Below are 22,016 nucleotides of genomic sequence, written 5' to 3'. Positions count from 1 at the left end.
AAATGACACTATATAATAGATATATGAGTGAATCCAGCACTCTTAAAAACAAATCTGCCAATGTGGTTCTTCCGAGTGATGCCATGGGGGACCATTTTTGGTTCCCAAACATCCATCCATATGAATGTTCCAGAAGGAAGTTTTTATTTAGATCAGTTACAGTTTCCACAAATAGCCAAGAATAGATAATAACAGATTTGTGAATACCATTGGCTTTGAGACCTTAAAAGGACTCTAACTGCTTACAATAACACAGGTTAAGTTGAGGTTTTCTTAATCTGTCAGTATTTTGCTAGGTAGCCTACCCTACATTAAAGCTTTCTGTTTTGTCTGCATATTAGAAACATTTGTATTGTTCAAACAGACTATTTCAAATGCAAAGAACCCAAACGATTCCTTGTCAGGGAGGAACCACACAACCCGTTAAAGACCCAATAAAGAACATTGGTAATGTAAAAATAATAATAATAATGTCTGAAATGAATGAACTGTAAAAAACAGGTTTAATATTTCCAATTTGATTATATAATTAATAGATGCAGAGCTGTATAACAGCAATACGTGCAAAAGCATTTTTGATCGTAAACGTTTGTGCGAATTCCATCTGAACGTTCACGAGAGACAAACGTAATTTGGGAGCCCCTGGATTTCACTGATTTCTTTATTTATTCGATTCACTGACTTAAGGAATCTCCCAAACCGCGGATGTTTAAATCTTCTGTGCCTTCTTGTAACAAAACCTACGAAATCACTTGTGCAGAGTATATCTAACGTGACAGTTTCTAAAACGGGCAGAGTCCCTGCAAACTGGAGGCGACAACTCGCAAAAAAGAGGGTTCAGGCGATGTTTAAAACAAATAAATAATACTAATAATAATAATGAGTAGTAGTCCTGCAGTCTGCTTAAACAAGCCGATGTGTGCTTCTTTTTCTTCCATCCCTTCATTTTTCCATCCATCATCCAGATCCGGTTTTTTTTTTCTTCTTTTTTGTTAAATCGGCCGGCCGGCTACTCACACACCGCCTTTCCCTTTTACTCCACTGCAGAGACAAAGACGCACCTCGGTTTTTATAAGGCACGCGCGAGTGACGTCATGCGGGCCCATCTGACAGCGAAGTCTCCGCCTCCTCAGCTCAGCTCTTTACTCCTTTAATCCACTCTATACTCGGCTCTAATGCTATCAACACTAATGCCATCTGAGAGAGGAAAAACACTCGCTTTTGATCTCCCTATATGGATCTTCGAAGATGAACACAACAAGGAATATAAACATATATTTAATTTGACTATGTGATCACAGTATCTGGATTTTCCTTTTTCTTTGTCTCTTTCTTTTTAACTAATGCTTACGAGCGGCAGTCCTTCCAAGGTGGCAGATCAAGATTACAGATCTTCTTATCCCATTGCTGGGTCGGAAGGCTCTTTTCACTTGGTGGTCACCTGCGCACCGGGCTACTTTTAGATTACTGCAATAAGTGCAAACCGGGACTTGAGATGAACGCAGCGGCAGCAGCAGCTGCGTCCAGTCAGTGGGGAAAGAGCGAATGTGCCGAATTAAGTCACCTCGGGCTTTTCATCGCGAAGAAGATGTGCCGAGAGCCGCTGCCTTTGTCCTGCAACTTGATTTGAATCATTGACTAAATATGCGAACATTCCTAACTGCCGTGCCTGGTTAACTGGCTGAGCGCTCCGCATAGTTTGACAGGTGTCTTCAGTCCGTGGGGTCCACTGGGGTCAGCACGCCCTCCATTTGAATGACTTTTCTCTAATATCAGACAATTTTGGCTCTTTTCAGATTTTACACTCATTTACAGGGAGGCGCGGTTCGCACTTCATTAGGTGAACTTGATAGATGAGAGAAGGCAGTGGGAAGGGTGGTTGACGCTGGGGGGCGCAGAAGCCCTGGGTGCTTTAGATCGCCTTGAAATTGGGAGTGCAGAAATCAATAAATGAATTAAATAAACTTTAAAGCTCCATTAAAAAAAAAAAACAAAAGTACATTTAAAACGCCAAATGTTGCGTAGGATGACACTGGCTTCGCTTCCTGTACTATTCTTGGATGTTAAAGTTAATCAGGTGAAGAAGTAAAACCTCGAAACCAAGAAGACTTACTCGAAATGGGAAACGCGAGCAGCTTAAGGCTGGGATCAAATGCATGGCAATCCTCGACTGAAACCCTTGCACAGACCTTACTTTTAAAAATGACCACTCAGCGTTATCGAGAAAGGCGCTACAGGCTTAGACTCGGGGTGTCAGACGTGTACAGTTAGGAGGTTCGATTGGAATATCAGTTGGACACCATGGAACTGTCAGAAGTGAGGTGTTCCAGCGCAAGTGAGGAACTGTACACCATTAACAAGACCCCGAGCAGCAGTAGCAGCGGAACCCGACCCAAAAGACTCTTGTGGCAAAACGCAGTGCGCCACATCACGGAGCAGCGCTTCATCCACGAGCAGAGCAGCGCCAAAACCATCTCCTCGGACGACTCCTACAGCCAAAGCACCCGGAAACAGTCAGCCAGCAAGACAGCGAGCGGCGACAGGCACAATAATGGGGGGACCAAAGTGTTCCCGGAGCGAGCGAGCAGCGATCTGGGCTTCCTACAGCTTGACTGCGCGCCAAGCAATTCGGATTTCTTCCTGAACTGGGGATACACTTACAGAGGTGTCATCTTCCCCACTTTGAGAAACTCGTTCAAATCACGAGACCTCGAAAGGCTATACCAGCGGTACTTTCTGGGCCAGCGACGAAAGTCTGTAGTGGTGATGAACATCCTGGACGTACTGACCAAGCTCACCCTGCTTGTCCTTCACCTCACTTTGGCTTCGACCCCAATGGACCCGATAAAGGGCATACTGTTGGGCTTCTTTACTGGCATTGAAGTGGTCATTTGTGCCTTAGTGGTGGTTCGGAAAGATACAACCTCTCATAGTTACCTGCAATACAGTGGCGTGGTGACATGGGTGGCTATGGCCACGCAAATTCTGGCTGCCAGGCTGGGCTACGGACTACTTGGGGATGGTATCGGTTATGTTCTTTTCACCCTTTTTGCCACATACAGCATGCTTCCACTACCGCTCACTTGGGCCATCCTGGCCGGATTGGTGACGTCTGTTCTTCATATTGTGGTGCAGCTGGTTATCCCCAGAGATGTAGTTATTTCTACAAATCAGGTAAGAGTCTGACCGGCAAAACGAGACAAAGCACGCCGAGGCAGGTTATCATTATCTACATTTTCTTTTATTTTATAGCAAGATTTAGCATGAAAAGAGTTAAAATGTTCACGAAAACATTTTCCATCCGAAAGGACCTTGCGTCCCGGTTAAGTGTAAAAGAAAATTAATTTGAGCATTTAAGTGTTTATAGACTTGTGCATTCATTATTACTTTTGAAAAACCATAATCATTGTCATTAATATGCATATGTATGAATCAACATTTAAGTATTCAAAATTTGCAAAAAAAAGGCGCTGTCCGCTACCGCGGTGCTGAAAACTTTGACCAGCGCAGTTTCAGCTCCCTCTAGCGATACACGAAGGCATTTTTCGCACTGATGTTGATAATAGACATTTGCAAGTCAACATGCTTAAGATAATAAACGCTTTACGTTTTTAAGTGTTTCAGATTATAATATATAAAATATTTTAAAATTACACAAATAGAATGCTTGTTTTTCTACTCTTTATTCGTGTATTGATTTTAAATGGAATCCTATCTATCTATCTATCTATCTATCTATCTATCTATCTATCTATCTATCTATCTATCTATCTATCTATCTATCTAATATAGTGCCTTTAGTGTCTATCTATTAAAAAGTTTTTTTCCTATATATCTCAATAATATAGTATTTTTCACGTCTACCTATTATTAGGCTGCTGTCTTTATTCAAGGCTATGTTAAATTTGTCATTTTCTAATCTGCTTAATCCAGACCAGAGTCATGAGGGGTGCTGGAGCCTATCCCTGCTGGCATAGGGCAGAAGGAAGGCAAAAACCCTGGCCAGGGTGCCACTCCATAAGGAGAGAACACACATAACCACATAAAGACTAAACACACACACACACACACTAGGGCCAATTTAACATTGCCAATTTACTTATATGCTTGTCTTTGTACAGTGGGAGGAAACTGGAGCACCAGGGGAAAATCTACAAATATACAGAGAAAATATGCAAAATCCACACAGGGAGAACCCAATATATTAACCATGGTCTTCATACTGGGAGGCAACAGTGCCGTAACATTTGAGATACAGAACAATTGATTAAATTTCTTCGGTTTTTACCACTTGAACACAGACAGAAAAACGGACTTGCTTGATGTTACACAGTGTCAATAGCAGGATTTTAACCCAAAATCTCAGGGTTTAAGGACCAAAGCCAAGATCACTATGTCACATTATCAAACTTTCCTACAAATCTATCTATCTGTCTTATATTATATTTGTATCTATCTATATTATATTATATTTCATTTTTATCTATGGTGATTCTAAATTGGCCCTAGTGTGTGCTTGGTGTGTTTGTGTGTGTCCTGCGGTGGGTTGGCACCCTGCCCGGGATTGTTTCCTGCCTTATGCCCTGTGTTGGCTGGGATTGGCTCCAGCAGACCCGTGACCCTGTAGTTCGGATATAGCGGGTTGGATAATGGATGGAAGGATGGATTTTTGTCTATCTATCTATCTATCTATCTATCTATCTATCTATCTATCTATCTATCTATCTATCTATCTATCTATCTATCTATCTATCTATTATATAGTGCCTTTAGTGTCTATCTATTAAAAAGTTTTTTTCCTATATATCTCAATAATATAGTATTTTTCACGTCTACCTATTATTAGGCTGCTGTCTTTATTCAAGGCTATGTTAAATTTGTCATTTCTAATCTGCTTAATCCACACCAGAGTCATGAGGGGTGCTGAAGCCTATCCCTGCTGGCATAGGGCAGAAGGAAGGCAAAAACCCTGGCCAGGGTGCCACTCCATAAGGAGAGAACACACATAACCACATAAAGACTAAACACACACACACACACACTAGGGCCAATTTAACATTGCTAATTTACTTATATGCTTGTCTTTGTACAGTGGGAGGAAACTGGAGCACCAGGGGAAAATCTACAAATATACAGAGAAAATATGCAAAATCCACACAGGGAGAACCCAATATATTAACCATGGTCTTCATACTGGGAGGCAACAGTGCCGTAACATTTGAGATACAGAACAATTGATTAAATTTCTTCGGTTTTTACCACTTGAACACAGACAGAAAAACGGACTTGCTTGATGTTACACAGTGTCAATAGCAGGATTTTAACCCAAAATCTCAGGGTTTAAGGACCAAAGCCAAGATCACTATGTCACATTATCAAACTTTCCTACAAATCTATCTATCTGTCTATCTATCTATCTATCTATCTATCTATCTATCTATCTATCTATCTATCTATCTATCTATCTTATATTATATTTGTATCTATCTATATTATATTATATTTCATTTTTATCTATGGTGATTCTAAATTGGCCCTAGTGTGTGCTTGGTGTGTTTGTGTGTGTCCTGCGGTGGGTTGGCACCCTGCCCGGGATTGTTTCCTGCCTTATGCCCTGTGTTGGCTGGGTTTGGCCCCAGCAGACCCCATGACCCTGTGTTCGGATACAGCGGGTTGGAAAATGGATGGAAGGATGGATTTTTGTCTATCTATCTATCTATCTATCTATCTATCTATCTATCTATCTATCTATCTATCTATCTATCTATCTATCTATCTATCTATCTATCTATCTATCTATCTATCTATATCATTTTATATTACATTATATTAAATTCTATTATATAGTGTCTTTTAGTATGTATCTATCTATATTATATTATATTAAATTATATTATATTATATAGTGCCTTTCATTTTTATCTATATTATATTATATTTTTATTTCATGCCTTTCCTTTCTGTCTAACTGCGGTGCTTCAACAGCTGCCAAGAACGGACCCGCAGTATGGAGTGTGGCTAATTCCTGTGCTGCGTTTCTATTAAATGTGACTGTGTCACTGAGTACTAAATGGATAAACTGAGGTCTACTAAACATGTCCACTGGGCCCATCTGTGCACACTGAAAAAAGAGACGAAAGTAAAACCAACAGTCAGTACTCTAACAGACTAAACCTATTAGAGAAATGTGGAAAATGTTTAAAAGTATGGAAAAATAAGCCTGATTTATGTTGTAGATAAACTCGGAAATATTCACTATATATAAAACAAAATAACATAAAAATAAAAACAGCTTCACCTTTTAAATCATGAAATGGGCAAAGGTAAGGAAAGTTGACCTAATAATCCTCATTAAATGAGGACATTAAAGCTCTTTGGATGAGTAAGTAGATATTATTAGTGTGGAGGCCACAAATGAAGAAGACCAACATTAGTAACTGAAGAAAATGGTAACAGAAGACGTACGCTTTAGTGATAAATTATTAAAATGCTTCCTGTAGGCCTGAATTCTTTCTGAAGCAGGCAGGCTTACTGTTTATTCTAGGTGAGTGGATCATTTATTTCAAGTTTGCGAAGCTGTCCAATGTAAATGTTTTACAGCAGTATTCCCCATCACTGCCTTTTGTTTTAGACGCTGTGTGTGTTTTCAGTTATTTATTGATTGAGTGACTTGTACCAGATGTAGTACACATGTATGTCCCCTGAGCACACTGTATGTATGTATTCATGTATCTATAAAGAGGCGCATCACTGTGCATCTGCAAAAAGGAAGAAAGCTAAAGGTCCCCATGCTAAGAAAACAGAAAACAAAGCGTGATGCACAACATTTCAGCCATATTACTCACTCCAAAGTAACAAAAAGGGGGGTGCGAAGATGTGAAAAAAAAAATAACAAGAATCAAAAATATGAAATTAACAAATTAACTTAAACTACATTCTGATACTAGAAAAATAAATATAGAGTTAGATAGATAGATAGATAGATAGATAGATAGATAGATAGATAGATAGATAGATAGATAGATAGATAGATAGATAGATATGAAAGGCACTATATAATAGATAGATAGATAGATAGATAGATACAGTGGTGTGAAAAACTATTTGCCCCCTTCCTGATTTCTTATTCTTTTGCATGTTTGTCACACAAAATGTTTCTGATCATCAAACACATTTAACCATTAGTCAAATATAACACAAGTAAACACAAAATGCAGTTTTTAAATGATGGTTTTTATTATTTAGGGAGAAAAAAAAATCCAAACTTACATGGCCCTGTGTGAAAAAGTAATTGCCCCCTGAACCTAATAACTGGTTGGGCCACCCTTAGCAGCGATAAATGCAATCAAGCGTTTGCGATAACTTGCAATGAGTCTTTTACAGCGCTCTGGAGGAATTTTGGCCCACTCATCTTTGCAGAATTGTTGTAATTCAGCTTTATTTGAGGGTTTTCTAGCATGAAGCGCCTTTTAAGGTCATGCCATAGCATCTCAATTGGATTCAGGTCAGGACTTTGACTAGGCCACTCCAAAGTCTTCATTTTGTTTTTCTTCAGCCATTCAGAGGTGGATTTGCTGGTGTGTTTTGGGTCATTGTCCTGTTGCAGCACCCAAGATCGCTTCAGCTTGAGTTGGCGAACAGATGGCTGGACATTCTCCTTCAGGATTTTTTGGTAGACAGTAGAATTCATGGTTCCATCTAAAACAGCAAGCCTTCCAGGTCCTGAAGCAGCAAAACAACCCCAGACCATCACACTACCACCACCATGTTTTACTGTTGGTATGAAGTTCTTTTTCTGAAATGCTGTGTTCCTTTTGCCAGATGTAACGGGACATTTGCCTTCCAAAAGTTCAACTTTTGTCTCATCAGTCCACAAGGTATTTTCCCAAAAGTCTTGGCAATCATTGAGATGTTTCTTAGCAAAATTGAGATGAGCCCTAATGTTCTTTTTGCTTAACAGTGGTTTGTGTCTTGGAAATCTGCCATGCAGGCCGTTTTTGCCCAGTCTCTTTCTTATGGTGGAGTCGTGAACACTGACCTTTAATTGAGGCAAATGAGGCCAGCAGTTCTTTAGACGTTGTCCTGGGGTCTTTTGTGACCTCTTGGATGAGTCGTCTCTGCGCTCTTGGGGTATTTTTGGTCGGCCGGCCACTCCTGGGAAGGTTCATCACTGTTCCATGTTTTTGCCATTTGTGGATAATGGCTCTCACTGTGGTTCACTGGAGTCCCAAAGCTTTAGAAATGGCTTTATAACCTTTACCAGACTGATAGATCTCAATTACTTCTGTTCTCATTTGTTCCTGAATTTCTTTGGATCTTGGCATGATGTCTAGCTTTTGAGGTGCTTTTGGTCTACTTCTCTGTGTCAGGCAGCTCCTATTGAAGTGATTTCTTGATTGAAACAGGTGTGGCAGTAATCAGGCCTGGGGGTGGCTACGGAAATTGAACTCAGGTGTGATACACCACAGTTAGGTCATTTTTAGCAAGGGGCAATTACTTTTTCACACAGGGCCATGTAGGTTTGGATTTTTTTCTCCCTAAATAATAAAAACCATCATTTAAAAACTGCATTTTGTGTTGACTTGTGTTATATTTGACTAATGGTTAAATGTGTTTGATGATCAGAAACATTTTGTGTGACAAACATGCAAAAGAATAAGAAATCAGGAAGGGGGCAAATAGTTTTTCACACCACTGTAGATAGATAGATAGATAGATAGATATGAAAGGCACTATATGATAGATAGATAGATAGATAGATAGATAGATAGATAGATAGATAGATAGATAGATAGATAGATAGATAGATAGATACTTTATTAATCCCAAGGGGAAATTCAAAAATGTCAATAAAAGTTAAGTAGGTATAATAAAATATGCATCTATGATATATCATTAATTAAAAAAGACCAAATTGGTATTAGTGGGCTCCTTTCAAAAAAACCTTGGGGGACGCGATTAAAACTGTTATGAAAACGCAGGTCGCAAAAACGTAAAGGTTGAGAAACGCTGTATTAGCCATTCCACGCGGCTCCGCCCACTTATTAATGAAACAGGACTGGCTTTACAAAGCAATAAACAAAAAGGGATCGTTTCCTAAGCGGAGGCAAGGTACGCTCCATAACACAGAGGCAGACCGGCTCCCCACTCCTGATGTCACACTTCCCCCTGCCCTTAGGCCCACAGCTTCTGTCTTGGATTAGCGTGAGTATATCGCTCCTGCAAGCGATCTGTGATACTTAGCGTGATGACAGAAGTCGCAAAATCAACCGGAATGTTCAAGCAAATTCTAGTGTCAGAAAAATGACCCACAGACATCATAAAGGTTTGGAGCAGACACCCGTATAATAATACGCCCTGGCTGCAAAAGATTGAAATTGAAGATAGTTGTGTACAATACTGAGTCCAAAACAGAACTGAATACGTGGAAGTAAGATGGCGACTTTAAAGGCCGGTGGAGGAAGTGACGTCATCATAGGCTCCGTAACCGGAAGTGACGTCACCACAATTACCAGAACCGGAAGTGACGTCTTCAGAGGCGCCGGTACCTGGCGGGATTTCCCAAGAATGGACTGCAAGCAACTGAGAAAGACAGTCAGCCCACTCCACCGCCCTCTGGTCTGGCGTAGAATTACAATTACTCAAGCCCTTTAGCTTCCTCCTACTCACACGTGTGTGACACTAGAAAAAAACCTGATCTAAATCCGTGAAGTAGTTCTCTTGTTCACTAGTTAAGCGGATGTAAGGTATGCTTTGAGGCTGGTGCGTGAGTGAGGATAGCCCGTTGCGACTCTCTCGACTTCACGCAAATAAATTGTTACCGCAAGCAAACTATGATATTTAGCACGATGAGAGAAGTCGCAAAATCAACCGAAATGTTCAAGCAAATTCTAGAAAGAAACCCGATCTAAATCCGTTAAGTAGTTCTCTTGTTCGCTAGTTAAGCGGTTGTAAGATATGCTTTGAGTCTGGTGCGTGAGTGAGGACTCTCTCGACTTCGTTACCACAAATGAACTATGATACTTAGCACAATGAGAGAAAAATCAACAGGAACGTCATAGAAAAAAGACTCTGTTGAGTAGTTCTCTCATGAAAGTGGACAGACATACAGACGTTGGATTTTATCTACTCTCTCTCTATATAAAATCCTAACGATTTTATGTGACGTTTTACGTCACGCTTTAAATCGGGCTTATTTTAAATCCTACATATATGCGTTTGGTATCATTCTTTTCAGAATTTATCGAACTTTAATGTGATGTTGTTAGATTTTCAGATTCTTATTCTGTTTTTAAATTATACACTAAAATACCAATAAAGTTGTGGGGCAGCCTACTAGGCTGCAACTGCGGGTTGGGCACTGAAGGTGACAGGGGGGCTTGTACCATATCTTTAAATACAATCGCGTTCTCTAATGGAGCAGCTAAGCTGTGGGATAGATGGGGGCCCAGTGCCCGCCCCCGGGTTTGGTGAGCAAAGCGAGCAGTGGGTGGAGCCACCTAGTATATATATATGGAGAAATAAAAACAGTAGCTGTTTATTAGCACAATATGTTGAAGCACCAACGTGGGGTGAAACCTGTCTGGATTTAGTATTTTGTAATAATCAGAATAGAATCGAGGGGGTAGAGGGTCATGTGACCATAATATAATACAGTTCTCTGTATTTTGTAAGAGTGCCGATGCAAAGACTAAAATTGTTAAGTTGAACTTTGGTAGGGCTAATTTTGAGCAGATGCGACAAAGTCTAAGGAGGACAGGCTGGGATGAGCTTTTAAGTGTGGAGACAGTCGAGGAGCAATGGAGCAGTTTTAAAATTATTAGTGCAGGACAGATACAGACCTAAATTTGAAATTAGTAGGAAATAAAAAAAAAAAACTCCGTAGTGGGTTAATAAAGAGTTAAAAAAGAAGCTTCAAAGGAAGAAACGATACGTAATAATGAATAATATGTGAATAATACAATACGTGAATAATACGTAAAACAAAACAATACGTGAATAATATGTAAAAGATGAATAATTCCAATCATTGGGCGTATGAGAACATACATAAAAATACGTAAAAAATACGTAAAACAAAACAATACGTGAATCATACATAAAAGATTAAGAACTCCAATCATAGGGCAAACAAGAACATGAGGGCAACCATTAAGAAGGATATCAGGAAGGCTAAAAGGCAGTTAGTGAGGAATATAGCAGATAAGGCGAAAGACGACCAAAGAGATTCTTTCAGTATTTTAGTAGTAAAAGGAGAGTCAAGGAGGAGGTGAAGTGCATCAGAAATAGTAAAGGGGAATTAAAAAACACAGATAGTGAAATTGCGGATACTCCAAACTTACATTTTCCAGAGGTCTTCACAACTGAGCAAGTGGATAACCTCAGGGCAGTAACAGGGACTACTAAGGAGGTACTGAGGGATTTGGAAATTGTAGAGAGAGAAGAGCTGCTCAGATTAAATAGGCGGAAATCAACCAAATCACCAGGACCAGATAATATTTACCATCGAGTTCTTAAGGAGGTTAGCGAGTACAGATATAAACCCTTGATGTATACTTTTAGTAAGACACGGCGCACTAGGGATATTCCAAAGGACTGGAAAATGACATATATTATCCCATTATATATAAACTAGTAACCAGGTAGATGCAAGTAACTACAGGCTAGTGAATTACTGGAAAATTAATGGAAGGAATTATTAAGGATAAGATTGAGCAAGAACTGGTAAGAACTGAAGTTTTACTGAACAACCAGCAGGGGTTCAGAAGAGGGAGGTCGTGTTTTGCTAACATGCTGGAATTCTAGGATCTGATCAAAGTGGAGCTTATGATATTATTTATCTGGACTTTCAGAAAGCATTTGATAAGGTGCCACATGAGAGGTTGGGCATCAAATTAAAAGAAATGAGAGTTCAGGGTGATGGTGTGTAGATGAGTGAAGAATTGGCTCAGACACAGGTAGCAGAGGGTGATGGTGTGAGGAACCTCATCAGAACTGGCCAATGTTAAGAGTGGTGACCAGCAATACAGGGGCCGCTGTTATTTTTAATATAAATAAATGATTTAGATAGGAATATAAGTAACAGACTGGTTAAGTCTGGAGATGACACCAAGATAGGTGGATTAGCAGATCATTTGGACTCCGTTATATCATCACAGAAGGACTTGGATAGCAGACAGGCTTGGACAGGTTTGTGGCAGATGAAATTTAATGTCAGTAAATGTAAAGTAAAATTGTTATTTTTGAATACACAATGGAAAGAGTGATAATCTGAAGTCCACCTTATGAGAAGGCTTTAGGAGTCGTAGTGGAGTCTACACTATCAACAGCCAGACAGTGTTCAGAAGCCATTAAGAAGGCTAACAGAATGTCAGGTTATATAGCGCCTTGATGTGTGGCGTACAAGTCGCGGGAAGTTCTGCTCAAGCTTTATAACTCACTGGTGAGGCCTCATCTGGAGTCCTGTGTGCAGTTTTGGTCCCTGAGCTACAAAAAGGACATAACAGCGCTAAAGAAGGTCCAGAGAAGAGCGACTAGGCTGATTCACGGCTACAGGAGATGAGTTATGAGGAAAGATTGAAAGAGTTGAACCTGTTAACCATTTAATGTCGTACATGTAAAGTGTTAGATGTAAAGAGTAAAAATGTGAGGGTTGAATACACAATGCGAGGTCTGAAAATCGAAGATACACCTTATGAGGAGGATTTAGAAGTCATAGTGGACTCTACCCTATCAACTTGCAGACAGTGTTCAGAAGCCATTAAGAAGGCTAATAGAATGTCAGGTTATATAGCGCCTTGACGTGTGCAGTACAAGTCGCGGGAAGTTCTGCTCAAGCTTTATAACACACCGGTGAGGCCTCATCTGGAGTCCTGTGTGCAGTTCTGGTCTTCAAATTACAAAAAAAGAACAAAGCAATGCTAGAAAAAGTCCAGTGAAGAGCGACTAGGGTGATTCCAAGACTGCAGGAGATGAATTATAAGGAATGATTAAAAGAGTTGAACCTTTTCAGTTTAAGCAAAAGGAGATTACGCGGTGACATGACTGATGTGTGTTGCATTATGAATGGAACCCACGGTGCTACCCGTTTAAGGTGGGTTGAAATCTAAGTTATCAACACATACCTCAGCGATGAACATTTGCAATGCACCATCTACTGGAATGTATTTTGTGATGTATGTTGTAATAAAGTGCATTGAATTTGTCATTCCAAAAGATAGCACCTCTGTAACAAATGTATATGTCTCTGTTATAAATGTATTGTACTTTATATCAGTAAAGGCATACTGCACGATAACGTGCATTGAATCCACTTGACTTGAGCATTCCTAGTTTTCATGCTCTTTCTTTCTCTGTACGTTTATCATCCGTTTGCTCAGAGGTTGATGTGCTTGTTGCTTCCTGAGCAGCTCTTCTTGTCTCCACCCTAGCGGCCCGCTGCTTCTCTTCTTCTCTTTGCATCTTCTCACGTTAAAACTGATTAAGTCCGTGTTTGTGTTGCAATTACTTAGTACGTTTTCTTTCATTTTTCACTTAAGCTGACACTCAAGTCTTCAATCGGCCTCAAGAATGATTTTAGGGTATGAAGAGGTAAGGGAAGAGATGGCGAAGGTGGCAGGGATGACAACGGTGCCCACATGCATGTGCCGCACTGCCGCCCTGCTGGCCGCCGCCGAGAGTTGATTCTACAATAAAATAAAATAAAAATATTAAATAACCTTGGAGGTCAATCATCACCCCGAAAGCAGATAGTAGACATCACGTAGTATATGTTGTAAAGCGCAGCCGGGACACCTCAGTAGGGGGCGGGAAGGAGCTTACATGGGGTAAGACGACAGAGGGCAGCCCTCCTGACTTGCTACACTGCCACCAAGCAGGGAAGCTCAACCCTGCTGTGGCCCATGGACACTGCCAGGGGTGACGATGCCCGTTCCGGTCCATGCTCCCATCTTGCTTCTGTGAGCTGTGACCCCGACACCGTCGGTAATGTCACTGATGAGCTGGACAGTGAGGCACAACCATGAAGCAAGGGGATGGTGCAAAAAGTGCTTTTATTTAAAATCAACAAACCAAAACAAAGTGTCCAAATTAAAGTGCAGTGCATCAAAGTTAATAAATAAATAATCCATAAAAAACGGCGAATTGTGGAGGTTAAAAACACACTAGAAAAAAATCCTTTAAAAACAACAAGGTTAAAACAATGGCTGAAGGCAGTCTTTTCAAACAAAGCCCGGTGCATTTCTTTTCCTGGTGACTCCCTTGCTTCTCCCATCCAAGGTATGCGCCAGGGGAGTCACCCTACATGCAGCCGACCTTCTTCACTTCTTTGGTCTGGTGGCCTTTCCGATCCCTGGCTCTGGTTCTGCTCACCCAGACCGAGACTTGGGCTCCCCAGCGACCAGGACGCTCACACTGGGGCTTCCCGCTGCCTTCGCTGAGGCGAGCCAACCCTCTCCCGGTCACTCCTGCTCCCAAACAAGCGCTCAGCAGGAGCGACCACTTCCGTCGACCCAAACGCCCCACTCGGGCTCGCCTTTCCCAGCTGCTTGCAAACAGTGCGAGTCTGCGCTCTCTCATTTTCTCCGTCCCACTTCCTTTGTCTACATTAACCTCCTGTTCTTTTTTTTTCTTTCCCTCTCATCCGCCTCGCACTTCTATTATATGATCCGGGTACGTGGCAATCAGCAGCTCCCGGCAACAATTATGGATGCGGACGACTCCTCACCTGTGCACTTAAGCGAGGACCGTCCTCATCACGAATCACCCCAGGAACCACTCCGGCCACACTACCGTGCCCGCTCTCTAAGCCACGAGTACGCCGTCTATTTATTTAAAAAGTGCCCTTTTTGACTTGTGCCAGCCTGCTCTCGCTCCAGCTTCTTCTCTTCTCCCATCGGCATCTTTTCGCATTAAAAATGATTAAGTCAGTTTTTGTGTTGCAATTATTTAGTACCACGGTGGCGCAGTGGGTAGTGCCTCGCAGTTAGGAGACCGGGGTTCTCTTCCCGGGTTTGCATGTTCTCCCTGTGTCTGCCTGGCTTTCCTCCCAAAGACATGCAGGTTAGATGCATTGGCAATACTAAATTGTCCCAAGTGTGTGTGTGTTTGTGCCCAGTGGTGGACTGGCACCCTGTCTGGGGTTTGTGCCTAGGATTGGCTCCAACAGACCCCTGTGACCCGGTAGTTAGGATATAATGGATGGATGAATTATTTAGTATGTTTTCTTTAATTTTTCACTTAAGCTGGCACTTGAGTCTTTAATCTGCCCCAAGAATGATTTAACATATGAAGAGGTAGAGGAAGTGACGGCGAAGGTGGTCGGGAATGAGAACGGCACCCGTATGCATGTGCCGCTGCCGAGAGTTGATTCTCCATTAAAATAAAGAGGAATAACCTTGGAGGTCAATCATCACCCCGAAAGACGTCACATAGGCTTCATCGCCTCCTGCCTTCACCTCCCTTAACCTCCGCTCTCTCTTTCCATCCCCTGTCTCTTCTCTTCTTGCACTCCTACTTTATATAACGGGGATGTGGTTCAGGTGTGGTGAATAGCAGTTCCCAGCATCAATTACAGATGCGGATGATTCCTAACCTGCGCACTTAAGCGAGGACCGTCCGCATCACGAATCACCCGGGAACCGCTCCGGCCACACTACTAAGCCGCGAGTATGGCGTCTATTTATTTAAAAAGTGGCCTTTTTGACTTGAGCTGTGGATCCACTACACCACATCCCCCATAAGCCCCAGTTGCACGGGAAGGCTCCACGCCACTGCCAACCCTGTGCAACTGGCGGCCCAGCTACTACCCACTACCACTGCACTAAAAACGATAATAAAAGCACTAAAACCAACCCTTGTAAAAACAGGACATAAAAGAATAAGAACTTGACAATAAAAGCAATCAATAAATAAATGTCCATTAAAAAGCTCTGTCCTTTAAAATGTCCTCCTCCGGCTTGGGTCTGTGGGTTCTTTTAAAAAGGTCTGGCACCAATCTCACTTACTGGGTGTGTGGAGAACGGCTGAGCCCTCCTGTGCAGGGCTGCCGTCACACCCGGAAGATGATCATGGGACAGCTGGAGCAATTCCTGGTGCTCTACTAAAGGGGTCCAGCTGCCACAACTCAGGCGGTCAGAGTCGGGAAGAGGAGTAGAGGCAGCTAGGTAAGAGGAAGAAGGGACTGAGTATTGTGGTGATTGGTGCATTGTACTGTGCCAAGGAAAATAAAGGTGCGTTGTGTGGTAAAGGCGTGGTGTCTGTCTGTGGTCCGGGCTTCTGTTACAATGTGTTCTAAATTTCAGGTCAATCGGTCAAACGGTTGATTTAAAATCCTGGACAGACAAATGGACAGCCACGATAGCGTATTCTATAAGAAGATTATTGTGGTATGCCATTTGGCATGAGATTCATAAAGACCTGCGGTGGGCTGGCGCCCTGCCCGGGGTTTGTTTCCTGCCTTGCGCCCTGTGTTGGCTGGGATTGGCTCCAGCAGACCCCCGTGACCCTGTAGTTAGGATATAGCGGGTTGGATAATCGATGGATGGATTCATAAAGGCAGTGTTCATTTTTTGTGATGTGCCATCAGTTGGAATGACAAACACAATACATTTTTTTACTACAAATGTTTGTGATGCACCGTCTGTTGGAATGACAGAGACAGGACTGACACATCGACATACAGCCACACAGACACTTATCCTTTTTGTTAAGGTGTATTAGTCCAACAGATCAAGACTGTGACTTTAAAATGAGTTCAAGAAGAACACAGGGACACCATTAGAAACTTGTTTAGGGTTCATTTGACTTAAATGTTAGGAAGTTTTATCTTTACAGAGAGAACCACAGACACTTGGAATAAGTGACCAAGTAGTGTGGTAGACCGTAAGACTTTAGGGACCTTCAAAACTCGACTTTTAGAACATTAGAACACTCTAGACGAGAACTGGCCATTCAGCCCAACAAAGCTCACCAGTCCTATCCACTAATTGTCTTGATGTTATCTTGGAGGAGTTAAATGCACAGGATAGTCCCCACACACACACACACACACACACACACACACACACACACGCACACCAGGGCCAATTTAGTGTTGTCAATTCATCCATCCTGTAGTGCTGGAAGAGTTTAGGCAAACTTTGTTGGGATGAATGGCTCCGTTCTCAAAGAAAAAATCCTTTCTGTGAGGAGACATGCATGATATACATCATCATCGATGGGTCTGGCGTCCGAAGAAACTTTTCTGGAGCTTTGAGCTGCCTTGACCTCTTTGCCAATGTGCCGCCTGTTGAGTAATAATTGACTAACATTATAAAGATTTGTCAAGTTAGAGGATCATAAAAATGTAAAGCACTATTAAAGAGTACGGTTGTTTCTAAATCGCAGAAGCTTTGAGGGAAATCTACAAGTAATATTGTTTTAGAATATTAGTGTACACAAATGTTAGGGGTAGCATGGTGACAGAGTGGTGGCACTGCCACCTAACAGTAAGGGGACCAGGGCTCATGTCCCAGGTCCTCCCTGCTGAGGAGTTGGCTTGTTCTCCCTGTATCTGTGTGGGTTTGCTCCTGGTGCTCTGGTTACCTTCCGCTGTCACCTAAGGCGCTTTTCCACTGCGTAGTACGGCACGACACGGTTCAGTTCAGCTCACTTTGGGGGGGTTTTCCACTGGGAACAGTACCTGGTACCTGGTCCTTTTTAGTACCACCTCAGCCGAAGTTCCAAGCGCGCCGAACCGTTACCAAAACGTGACGTGTAAACTCTGCTGGTCACTGATTGGCCGGAGAAAATCGTCATTACTGCGTCACTGGCTATTCTTTTCTTTAAAGGTACAGACACGCGGAAGTTTCGAAAGTTCTCCAGCCACTGAGTGTTTGTAAAACCGGGAACAATCACATCCCACCACTCTGAAGCACGGTTAAATGTCCAAACAGATGGTCTGTTGCGGCGACTTTTTTGCAAAATATGGAAGATCTGTAATATACAGAATCAGCATTTTAATGTTACACTGGCAGTTAAGTTCATTTTATGCTTTGCAACAGTGATAAAAGTTAGCTAGTGATGTGCTTTTTTTAGATGCTTACCCTTGCGCGTCGTCGAGCTAAAGTGTTGTCGTTGTCTGCGTGTTGTTGTAAAAGTTCCACAGTGTCACGGCAGTAGAGGCGGCGCAACTATAACGACACGTGAATAATCCGCCCACTCTAAAGCGGTACTAAACTGCAGTTGAACCGCAAACCGAGCGAACTGAGCCGAACCAAGGTGAGCTGTACTGAACCGTGTCGTGCCGTACTATGCAGTGGAAAAGCGGCTTAAGGCGCTTTTCCACTGCATAGTACGGCACGCACACGGTTCAGTTCAGCTCACTTTTAGGGTTTTCGACTGGGAACAGTACCTGGTACCTGGTCCGTTTTTTAGTACCACCTCAGCCGAGGTTCCAAGCGCGCCGAACCGTTACCAAAACGTGACGTGTAAACTCTGCTGGTCACTGATTGGCCGGAGAAAATTGTCATTACTGCGTCACTGAACTTGCGACACGAGACACAACAGACCCGCTAGATTTTTAGCACAGCCAGCGAAGGTTCGGACGCATTTTTTTGTTTTAACCAAAAATGGCTGTTTCGTGGTCTATTGAGGAAGTACAGATGTTACTCTCGTTGGTAGCAGAGGAGCTGGATGGGGCGACGCGGAATGAAAAAGTTTTTCAGGAGGTCGCTAAGCTCTTGGGCGCACATGGCTACCATCGGAATTACAAACAGTGTAGGGACAAGTTAAAAAAAATGAAGAGCGAGCAGTAGAGGCGGCGCAACTATAACGACACGTGAATAATCCCGCCCACTCTAAAGCGGTGCTAAACTGCAGTCGAAACGCAAACTGAGCCGAACCAAGGTGAGCTGTACTGAACCGTGCTGTGCCGTACTATGCAGTGGAAAAGCGCCAAAAGACATGCAGGTTAGGTGAAATGGTGGCACTGAATTGACCCCGGGGAGTGTTCTGAGTGTGTGTGCGTGGTTGGGTCTCCCAGCGATGGACTGTCGCCCTGTCCACAGCTTGTTTCTGCCTTATGCCCTATGCTGTCTGAGGTAGACTCCGCCCATAAACCACCACCCTGGTCTGGATTAAGCTGGTTTGAGAATGACATGGCATGCAGTACACGGTAAGTGATGCACAGTTGATGCACATTTCCAGCTCTTTATTTTTCCAAAGAAACCAAATCATTTGAAAAGAATCTCTAAAAGTCATTTTTCCCTCAGGCTAAAATTGATCAATCTGGAATAAATGTCCAAACCAATTTGTAACATGAAATCCTCAGGCTTGCCTGTGCATTGCATTCGATTGGATTATGGGATATTAAAGCCACTTACACACTGGTGCCATAACCCGCCATTTACTTATTATATTTGGTCTCATGTTGTGCTCTTTTCTTTCTATTTTTTCCCCCAGTGGACTTTTCAGTGTTGGCACTTATCATCATTTGCCGCTTTGTTAGGATTTTACCAATGTCTGGACACCCACTCCACTTTTTTCAAGTCAAGTCAAACTTTATTTATCAAACGCGTTATATTCAACCTATAGAGAACCAAAGTGCTGCAGAAAATAAGCTAAAAGAAATTATTCAAATATATACTGTATATACCTATAAAAAATATATTTACAGTGGTGCTTGAAAGTTTGTGAACCCTTTAGAATTTTCTAGATTTCTGCATCAATATGACCTAAAACATAATCAGATTTTCACTCAAGTCCTAAAAGTAGATAAAGAGAAACCAGTTAAACAAATGAGACAAAAATATTATACTTGGTCATTTATTTATTGAGGAAAATGATTGAATATTACATATTTGTGAGTGGCAAAAGTATGTGAACCTTTGCTTTCAGTATCTGCTGTGACCCCCCAATAACTACAACTAAACTTTTCCGGTAACTTCTGATCATTCCTACACACCGGCATGGAGGAATTTTAACCCATTCCTCCGTACAGAACAGCTTCAGCTCTGGGATGTTGGTGGGATTCCTCACATGAACTGCTCACTTCAGGTCCTTCCACAACATTTCGATTGGATTAAGGTCAGGACTTTGACTTGGCCATTCCAGAACATTCACTTTCTTCTTCTTTAACCATTCTTTGGTAGAATGACTTGTGTGCTTAGGGTCGTTGTCTTGCTGCATGACCCACCTTCTCTTGAGATTCAGTTCATGGACAGATGTCCTGACATTTTCCTTTTGAATTCTCTGATATCATTCAGAATTCATTGTTTCATCAATGAAGGCAAGTCGTCCTGGCCCAGATGCAGCACAACAGTCCCACACCATGATACTCCCACCACCATGTTTCACAGATGGGATGAGGTTCTTATGCTGGAATGCAGTGTTTTCCTTTCTCCAAACATAACGCTTTTCATTTAAACCAAAAGTTCTATTTTGGTCTCATCCGTCCACAAAACATTCTTCCAATAGCCTTCTGGTTTGTCCACGTGATCTTTAGCAAACTGCAGCCGAGCAGCAATGTTTTTTTGGAGAGCAGTGGCTTTCTCCTTGCAACCCTGCCATGCACACCATTGTTGTTCAGTGTTCTCCTGATGGTGGACTCATGAACATGAACATTAGCCAATGTGAGAGAGGCCTTCAGTTGGGGTCCTTTGTGACCTCGCCGACTATTACACGTGTGCCTTGCTCTTGGAGTGATCTTTGTTGGTCGACCACTCCTGGGGAGGGTAACAATGGTCTTGAATTTCCTCCATTTGTACACAATCTGTCTGACTGTGGATTGGTGGAGTCCAAACTCTTTAGAGATGGTTTGGTAACCTTTTCCAGCCTGATGACCATCAACAACTCTTTTTGTGAGGTCCTCAGAAATCTCCTTTGTTCGTGCCATGATACACTTCCACAAACATGTATTGTGAAGAGCAGACTTTGATAGATCCTGTTCTTTAAATAACACAGGATGCCCACTCACATCTGATTGCCATCCCATTGTTTGAAAACACCTGACACCTCACCTTCAAACTAACTGATCATCCTAGAGGTTCACATACTTTTGCCACTTACAAATATGTAATATTCGATCATTTTCCTTAATAAATAAATGATCAAGTATAATATTTTTGTCTCATTTGTTTAACTGGTTTCTCTTTATCTACTTTTAGGACTTGAGTGAAAATCTGATTATGTTTTAGGTCATATTTATGCAGAAATCTAGAAAATTCTAATGGGTTCACAAACTTTCAAGCACAACTGTACATACAGTGACTACTAGAGGGCGCTGCAGTACCCTAAACCCCTGGCATAACTGCATAGACGTCTCATGTCGTGTCATTTTGTAACCCACTTAGTCATGAACATGGTCATAGGGGATCCTGGAGTTCAAATCAAAGGTTTATTATAATAGAGCTACTTATTATGAAGAGAATGAAGAATGGAAAGGCCGGTGGTCCTGTAGAAGCGTGGAGGTGTTCAGAAGAGATGGCAGTGGAGTTTTTAACAAGATTGTTTAATGAAATCTTAGAAAGTGACAGGATGTGTGAGAAATGTAGAAGAAGTGGACTGGAATCGATTTTTAAGAATAAAGGGGATGTGCAGAGCTGTAGTAACTATAGGGGGATACAACTGATGAGCCACAGCATGAGGTTTTAGGAGAGAGTAGTGGAAGCTCAGTTAAGAAGGGAGGTGACGATTAGTGAGCAGCAAGATGGTGTCATGCCAAGAAAGAGCACCACAGATGCCATGTTTGCTCTGTGGGTGTTGATGGAGAAGTAGAAAGAAGGCCAGAAGGAGTTGCATTGCGTCTTTGTGGACCTGGAGAAAGCAAATGCAGGGTGACTGAGAGGAGCTGTGGTATTGTATGAGGAAGTTGGAAGTGGCAGAGAAGTACATAAGAGTGGTACAGGGAAGTGTGACCGTGGTGAGGTCTGCAGTAGGAGTGACGGAAGTGGGATTACATTAGGGATCAGCTCTGAACCCTTTCTTATTTGCAATAGTGATGGACATTTGGTCAGTACTTGGATGGGAGACCATCTATG

General features: G+C 42.1%; 1 protein-coding gene across 2 annotated transcripts in view; it reads left to right on the top strand.

Moving 5' to 3' along the window:
* The first annotated feature begins 1,183 nt into the window (after positions 1-1,183).
* Positions 1,184-22,016, top strand: part of adcy8 (adenylate cyclase 8 (brain)) — a 330,936-nt gene continuing 310,103 nt past the window's right edge. For both annotated transcript variants that reach the window (XM_039753982.1, XM_039753981.1), the window contains exon 1: positions 1,184-3,174. In XM_039753982.1, coding sequence (XP_039609916.1) covers positions 2,302-3,174 — 873 coding nt within the window. In that variant the 5' untranslated portion in view covers positions 1,184-2,301. The remainder of the gene's footprint in view (positions 3,175-22,016) is intronic.

Source organism: Polypterus senegalus, chromosome 5 (assembly GCF_016835505.1).
Source record: "Polypterus senegalus isolate Bchr_013 chromosome 5, ASM1683550v1, whole genome shotgun sequence".
Classification (NCBI taxonomy): Eukaryota; Metazoa; Chordata; class Cladistia; order Polypteriformes; family Polypteridae; genus Polypterus; species Polypterus senegalus.
Note: the sequence above shows the minus strand (reverse complement) of the source record. Positions and strands in the feature narration are given on the sequence as shown.